Genomic DNA, 8,314 nt, shown 5'->3' with positions numbered 1-8,314 from the left:
TGAGATGCTTTGCCAATACTTGATGATATTGTTAAATGTTATGAAACATACTGGCCAGTGAGACTGGGGGCAAGGAAGTTTGCTCATGCTTATTTCTCAATAGAAGCACAGAAATACTAAACAGAGTAAATACTTCTGTAATATTATGTCATAAGGTATAAAGGTAAATGCAGCATGTTCTTGTGTAATTGTGAAACCAATATAACTGTTTTTCCATGGAGCCAGCTTTTTGCTAAAAAATCCTTACCACACACTGTCAGCAAGCTGCTGATTTAAACCCCTTATCTGTAGAAGAATCCTTGCTTGAAACATATGCCGAGAAACACTCTAAACCAAGGAAATAGATACTATAAACATCCAGGTGCTCCTCATCTTGTTTGTGCTGGTTACAGTAATAACCTTTTAGTGGTCACTAGAAAATAATAGTCTCTTTTGGAAATTGTATTCTGATGAGTTATCATGAGCTGTCTTATTCTGAAAATACAGTATGCATGGTAAACTGTCTAGAATTAATCAATGGGTTGGAAGGTCTACCTCCATATTTGCAAAATCAAAGCTTAGGAGATCCTTAAAGTCAGTCGTAAAATCCATGTATCATTTATCAAAGTGTACTCCATGTTAGGCGTGTGGCAAAAGTCAGAACCCAAACCACCCACAGCTCTGCCTGAGAACTGACTCCTGCTGCTGTTATGCTCCCATCGAAATGGAAATGAGACAGTCCAGAAGTGTGACTGTTGAACTTGATCAGACTTCCACAGTTCATGTTAGTGGAGGCAGGAGTTCGTGGTGAACATACTTCTAAATTCTTTTACTTCTTTAACACTCTTAAACAAAGTAAATAATTCAAATTATGAATATTATCTCCAGTCAAGGTGTGAGCTGCCAAAGACATAGACAAAGTTTATGTAAAAAGGGTTTTAAAATCAACATTTGCTTGAAAAGGTTTCATAGAATCATGGAATGGTTTGCGTTGGAAGGGACCTTAAAGATCATCTAGTTCCAACCCCCCTGCCATGGGCAGGGACACCTTCCACTAGACCAGGTTGCTCAAAGCCCCATCCAACCTGGCCTTGAACACTTCCAGGGAGGGGGCAGCCACAGCTTCTCTGGGCAACCTGTTCAGTTTTGTCAGTTATAAATAAGATAAAAGAACTATTTTGTTGATAATTAATCAGTGTTTATTTTTCAAGCCACAGATGTGCCCAGTTGCCTTCAAATTCACAGAGTAAAGGTACATCATGCACATATATATATATATAAAAATCTTTTCAACTTGTGGTCATAACATATATTAAAAGTCTTTCTACAGGGTTTCTATGGGCCTGATTTTCATTCTAACAATTTTGAGGGAATAGTCAGAGGCTCTAAATGGCAGCCAGACCACACCATTTTCGATCTCATAAGGAATGTTGTACCTGGGGTCGTAGTGGCCCCCCAGGTAGTAAATGCCATTGGGGTTGGCTGCCTGGCAGCTGTTGTACCACCAGCCACCCCCATACATTTCCGCACAGCTCTCCTCCCAACGGTCCTGGTCCTGGTCAAAGGTGCTGAACCGCATCTGGGCATGGGACGTGTATTCAGTGCCCTCTTCCAGCCAGCCGGTGATCAGTGCGTCGCCGGCGGTCCCCTCGTAGGAGGACACGGCAAGGGCATACCCTTCTGCTTCAGACCCTACCTGTACAATATACTCTGCATACACAGCATTTCCATCCCAGTCCTCTAACTCTACCCGAAGGAGAGTGTTGTTCTGAGTCAGCAAGTGTATGTTTTCATTGCCCAGCCAGAACTCTCCTTGCCCTCTGCCATCCACGCTGCCGAAACCTCTCTTGTAGTCTTGCCAGGTCCGGTTAAAATTCACTGATCCATCCATTCTCTGTTGGATCAATAGCCATCCTCCCAAAGTGGTCTCTTGGTCGCAATAAACTGACAAAACCTTATTGGATCCCGCTGGCTTGATTTTGAAAATGCCACTTTTGGCACCAAAAGTGTGTTTCTGGCGGATATCATCACAGTCTAAAAAAAAAAGTTGATCTGGTTTGACAGGAGTTATCAGCAAAATTTAATAAAAGGTTCACAGGAATCCAAGTGTCAATAGTTCTGAGGAAAATTGTTAAACATGCCTTGGACTACACTAATTATAGTGACAGGCAACATTAAAAAGAATTCAGAAAAGAAAATTTTACCTCCTTCTTAAATTGTGATATGCAATACCCGAGTATTAATGAAATATTTTCTTTTTATTTCTGAGGTGGCAACAAACAGACACAGTGCTTGCATTTTATCATCACACTGTTGTACTGCAGTTTCTAAAACAATGTGTCAGTTTGATTATGGATGGAGTTTGGCTCCACTACCTCAATAACTACTTCTGTGATGCCTGTGTACCTTTCCCAGTGTTGGCTGTCCTTTCCTTCACTTCTGATGTTCTGAAGCTGCGTGCCCGAAAGTCTGGGGTATCCTCTGCACTCTGATCATGTTGCATCTCACCTAGCTGCTCAGTTATTTTATGGGTCTTTAGTGATTTGGTTTCGAAAGTGGAGCCTCCCTTGTTGAAACTAGAAGAGGAGCTGGTCACTACAGTCTTGGAGTGACTTGCACTGTCAGATGGAAATCCAGATGGCTGAAGACGAAGTCCTCCAAAGTCATCTTCTTCCTCCTCTCCTAAGTCTGTAAATTTCCCTTTTCCCCCATAAGTCCCTGAGTGACTGGCTACTCCAGTACCCATGTGGCTACTGCCAGTGCTAGTTACGTGGCTGCTAGTTGAAACACTGCTAGTTCCACCTGACTGCCTACTACCCGTGGACGGAGAGTCAGGGGTAAAAAATGACCCTAGCTCAGGGAATAACCTATCTAGCTTATGGAATTCATCTGTCCCACCAACATGGTACATGCTCCCTTCCCCTCCTGCTCCTTGTAAATGGGAGCAGTCTGATCCATCAGAAGAAACCATTTTTTCAACTACTTCTTCTCTAGGGCCATCAGGGCCAGTGACGAATCTTGTGGTGGTAGTTTTGGTGCATCTACGAACACTGGAGGAGGTTTTGTCTCCCAGACTAAGGGTTTCTCTCCCATGAGTAGGAGTAACTAATTTGCTGGTGTGTGAAGGTCCATCTCCCCTCGATTCTGCTATGTGGTACCTGCTGTCACCTCGGGAGGGGCTCATGCCTGTGTCTGGTCTTTCTAATACCACTTGCATCTGCCTGATGCTATTAACTATGTTCAGAGCTTGCATTTCTGGCAGAGGCTTATGCTTAAAATGCTCGGGAACATTAGAGTCCTTAAGTGGCCTCATTTTCAGTGTGCTCAAGGTTGTTGTTTGAAGTTCTGGGTGCAAGTTGATGGAGTTGGCTTGAGTGAGCTGCTTCTGGATGTTGTCATAGCCTTCTTTGTCCACGTGGTAATCAAAATTTCTAGCGCAGGTACCTTTGCAAGCTCGTATCTTAATATCAATGTCCACCTACATAAAGAGAGAGAAATAATTTGGTTAGGGAGCTTTCCTGACTTTCTCAAGCAAGTATATCCTGTAATCCCCTGGACTGGGGAAAGGTGGGAGCTGCCCTGGTACCTCACACCTACAGGTGAGCTTTTCCAAAGCTCAATTTTGAAATCATCCCTCAGGAGCTCGATGGAGAAGTACGTTGTAGCATGGGGCATAGGGGCACCTTCCTGGGTTTAGAGGGAGTGCTGCAGAGCTGGGCACACACTCCCTGGGGACAGGAGCAGAAACAGGTCCTCCAAGGAGAGGGGAAGACATTGAACTTGTCCAAGAGCCTGTCATGGCCCTGCTGTGAGGCCTGCCATCCTGGGGTTACCACTGCTTTCCCAAACAACAAAAGTCAGATCTCTGATCCAGGGATCAAAATGGGCTTTTGAGAAAAACTGCTATTTGTGCCAGGACTTTTTCTTGCATTAACATCAGAAGAATTGGCTGCAACCTGGGAACATGGGCTCTAATGCCAGCACTGGCTGTGGGTGGCAGTGGCAGCATCAGGGAAGGACAGGGCATGTCCTTCTCATCCCAGCTATTCAGCATCTCCTTACAGGAGGAGAAATGCCTCATACAGAGCCAGTTATCAGCACATATAACATTCTTGCTGCCAGTCTGAGAGCAGAAGCGGCAGATGAAGCCAGGAGTCCTCCTGAGCTCACACTGGTTCTCACCCAGCAGGAAAAGAAAACCAAGCTGCACAGAAGGCAACTCGTTTGGGGATTTGCCTCAGCAAGTCAGATCCTGTAAGAGTTGCATGTTGTTTTTTTCCAGAGGGAGCACTGCTCGCCACGACCAGTATAATGGATAGACCTGTAGCTAAGCTCTGTAGGTAAGCCCTGGAAAGAATGGAAATTACATAGCAGCTACCTACCTCCAAGCGCTTCATCTCCATCACCTGTTCCTGGATGCTGCTCTGCAGAGCTTTAATTCTGTTTACTTGAATGACAACTCTCTGCTTTAATGTCACAATTCTCCTCCTCAGTTCTCCTGACACGTGACCATAAGTCTCATCAATCTCTGAAACAGAAATGCCTCACAGTCAGCTATGCACATGTGATTTTCTCTCCTAAAAGAGTAGCGTATTTTAAAATATGTAATTAAAACATGTAATTAAGAACATATTTCTCATAGTAAGCAGATAAGAGTCTTGTATTATTATGTTTATTCTGGCTTTTGATAATAAGGTCCAGTGCAGCATATATTTTCACCACACATTGCTTATGCACAAAAAAAAATAATTCAGCAATGGGTAATAAAACTGAGTGTGAGATACTCACGCTGAGCACTGTCCAAGTTTGGTTTTAGTACATTTATGGTTTCCACAATTATACGATTAGATTTTTTATAGTTGTCTTGATTTTCTGAGAGCAGCTTCTTGATTTTGTCTATTCTGTGACTATAATCCTGGTCTGTTTCATCAATCAGTCCTTGCATTCTGCAGCCTGATGGACATTTTGTACCCTAAAATCAGAAGAGGGAAATAATTGTGTTAAAATCTTCATGAATAAACCATTTTTTAACATTACATTAGCACACTTCTGGGCAACACTGAAAACACATAAAAAAAAATTAGGGCAAGATTCTGCAAGTTCTCTTCAGATGTCCTGTCCTGTTCATCCAATGACTTCGCCAAGGACTTGTGTGACTTTGAGCAAGCCACCTGGGGGCTGATCCTCCTACGCCTCTTGCACCAGTGTGATGGAATCAGTGAAGTGCATCCTCAGAAACCTTCCATAAGAGGGGTGTGAGGAACAAGTAAACCCTTAATTTTCCCCCTCTGTTCCTCAGGGGTGAAATAAGACATACATATATATATATATATACACACATATATTTCCCGAAGGGCTGCTATAAGGAGAAGTCTGTTGTCCAGTTTGAGCAAGGATGTTAGAGGCCAACTTACTTAAGCAAAATTTTCCTCAGAAAAGCTTAATGTTCTTACAGACTAAAGCTCTTTGCCAAGATTTCATCAAATAAATGTAGCATAGAGATGGGCTGAGATGCAAGAGGCAAGAGAGAGACAAATTAACAGTTTATACACAAAGACATCCAGTCAATCATTATGAATCTTTTACTGAACATTTTGTCATCTGACTTCCTAAAAAGTAACTAGTGAAGTTATTTCTAGCTATTTCTTTTCTTTGTCGCACATCTTTCTTTCCAGTGCCTTTCTCTTACCAACTCCAAAAGTGGCAATATCAAAATTCCGAAAATAAATCCTTCTTATTTTTTTCTATGAATACCCTTCTTTTATTTCATCTTTCTTTTCCAGACTTACTTTCTTTTCTGATTCTGCACCCCTGCAAACTTCTCTTCTCCCTCTTTCTTTCTCCTCATATTTTTCTTTCTTTCTTTCCTGCAGAATATCTCTCCAGGCTGCCCCGACGTGAAGCATTAGCTGTCCTCCGTCAGACCTAAAGCCTAACTAGGTGCTGGCTGCATGGCACCCATCGTAGTGGTCCGGCTGAGGTCAGCAAGCGTCCTGCTGAGAGGCCCCACTTTTGCCCCCAGAGCTCATTGCTCACCCAGTCATCGTCCGCACAGATGGGCCAGTTCTTCTCATAGTGGCAGGTGGACTGGGACATGTGCTCTACAATCCTGGGACCACGCACTCCTGCACCCTCCTTTTCAAAGCTAGTCTCTCCATTTTGTGCCTGCCAGGAGAAAAGGGGGGGAAAGCAAGACTGAGATTAACTAAACAGCTGCCAAGAGAACAGAAACATAATGCTGACATCCTCAAACACTCAGTGGCATAGCTGATGTGTGGCAATTACAGCCATCTGGAAAGCATCACATCAAACAGCGCAAAGATTTTATTCCTGATATTCCTTGTAAGATATGATTTTGTTTGTTTTGTCAGAATAAAGCTTTTCATCTCGTAAAATTAATGCTGCTATATAGAGAGCTTGTGATGCTCAGGATATATGATGATAATATCATTCCAAAGAAATCTCATGTTCTATGTGTAAATATAAAATTAACTTGAAATTAGATTGCAACTGGTTAAGTTAAAGCAAATACTTAAAAAATCCTATGTTCTCTTTCCATTTGCTGCTATATTTCTAAATGTCTATTTTCATTCTACCACCTTCAGTCTACAAAAAATGGCTTAAAGATATATCTGAAGAGAGTTTTACCATTAGTGTTTCTGATTTTAATCACAGTTGCTAACTGTAAACTTGTAACACTCTTTTGCCTGGTATAAAGAGCAAGAAAGCTAAAGACATTGTAATAAAATTAATAGTGTCAGTGACGGATGAATTCCTCTGTGCTAATGGAAAGAAGAGGAATAAATGTACTGAGATTTTCTTCAAACCTGAGAAGAAAAAGTGCATACATACAAGCTAATTCTAAGCCAAAACACTGTAAGGATTACTACTGTGTTATTGCTTAGTAAAAGACTGGAAAATAATTCTTTTTCATAAAAGAAAGCCCTGTTTTAGGGCTTGAGATGTAACTAGGTCTGACTGGATTCCTCTGCACACCTTGTGTTCTTTTCAAGCAGCATAATTAATGCTTGAAAATATTAATGATTAATTATTATTATGATTAGTGATTAATTCTGAGGCAGAGAAAATTTTCCTAATTCTAGCCTCCAGGGCCAGAACCTCAGCCCTGAAGAACTGGAGTGTCATTATTAAAATCAGCAGATTCACTCTGGTTTGATTCATCCTGAGGATCTGGCCCAAGTGCCTCTTAAAAGTAACAAATAAAAACTTTACTTTTAGGTGGTCTGTGCCCTTTCAGTATTGACAGCTCAAATCCGACTGCTTCTGTTTTGTCCCATCTGCTTCCTATAATTTCTGTCATTTGTTAAAACATGTACATTCCTCAAAAAACAGTCACAAAGAGAAACATAAAGAATCTAACATAAGATTATGGCCTCAGTGAGAAAACAGCACGGTTATACTAGCATAGCTGAAAATCAAGCCTCTCTCTTTTCTTATCTAAAAATAGATTCTTACTTAGCTCTAGTTTAACCTGGTGTTGCTGCCACAGGAATCCTTGTTTTTTAATGTGTATTTTATAATAAAGGTACTGTGTGTCATTTGTAGGTGGAAAACCCTGCTGAAGCACCATCCAAAGGAGAGTAGAATTCACCCTAATGAACAGGAAAATTCCTGACTGGCTGGAGCCACTAGCATCCAGTTAGTTAGGTTTAAGACTTACAGCATCACCTATAAATCTATAAATTCATGTTAATGTATATATTCTTTGCTACTCCTGAAGCCAGGCAGATTCAGCAAAACTGAGTTAAGAGAGCTGGATACTCAAGAACTACTGATGAAAGTCCAGCAGTGAAGTGGTTACAGTAAGCTTGTGCATATGTGTGTGCATTGAATTTTATGAGCTAGGTGACAGCCAAAATGTATCTATCTAATGAATGAACAATAAATAAATGCTCACTCTTCAAAACAGAAAGATATGAAAAGAATCAAGTAAGCAAACTCATACCCAGGCTAAGTTGAGGCACAGCAACATACAGAGGATCCTCGTTGATATCATCTTCAGAAGAAGAGCGAGCAGAACTCTAACTGAAAGGATGATCTTCACCAGTCTTTTGGTGCAATTTAAACCTTAATGCAAAGCTGAGATTAATCATTATGCTCTCTTCTGTTTGGAGACAAAACATGCCAAATGCCCCCCTCCCTCTTAGGTGATTACTTAAGGCCTCTTGCACAAGTTTCTGATGTTATTTGCTCCAGATAAGTTTGAACAACACCAACATGTGGGCAACACCATGTATTCCAGGAAAAAATCTGTCTAAAGCTTAGTTTCTCGTAACTGGATGTTCAACTGAGATGTATGCAGGACCTAGCGGGA

General features: G+C 41.5%; 1 protein-coding gene across 1 annotated transcript; it reads right to left on the bottom strand.

Moving 5' to 3' along the window:
- Positions 1-1,155: 1,155 nt before the first annotated feature.
- Positions 1,156-8,061, bottom strand: FGA (fibrinogen alpha chain). Its single transcript, XM_074822975.1, has 6 exons — positions 7,946-8,061; positions 6,016-6,144; positions 4,768-4,951; positions 4,362-4,507; positions 2,386-3,457; positions 1,156-2,013 (listed from the first exon to the last, which is right to left on the bottom strand). Exons 1-6 carry the CDS (start codon positions 7,994-7,996, stop codon positions 1,304-1,306), a joined length of 2,292 nt encoding a protein of 763 aa, XP_074679076.1. The 5' UTR covers positions 7,997-8,061; the 3' UTR covers positions 1,156-1,303.
- Between the last annotated feature and the right edge of the window lie 253 nt (positions 8,062-8,314).

Source organism: Strix aluco, chromosome 4 (genome assembly GCF_031877795.1).
Source record: "Strix aluco isolate bStrAlu1 chromosome 4, bStrAlu1.hap1, whole genome shotgun sequence".
NCBI lineage: Eukaryota > Metazoa > Chordata > Aves > Strigiformes > Strigidae > Strix > Strix aluco.
The sequence above is the reverse complement of the archived record's forward strand: the minus strand, read 5'-3'. Positions and strand labels throughout refer to the sequence as shown.

Bases quoted from the DNA above. Each gene is read 5' to 3' on its own strand.
- FGA (XM_074822975.1), bottom strand. From the start codon at position 7,996: ATGATATCAACGAGGATCCTCTGTATGTTGCTGTGCCTCAACTTAGCC. The intron at 4,508-4,767 runs GTGAGTATCTCA...TTTCTGTTTCAG, and splicing joins AAACTTGGACAGTGCTCAGC to AGATTGATGAGACTTATGGT. The intron at 3,458-4,361 runs GTAGGTAGCTGC...CTCTTTATGTAG, and splicing joins TGGAGATGAAGCGCTTGGAG to GTGGACATTGATATTAAGAT.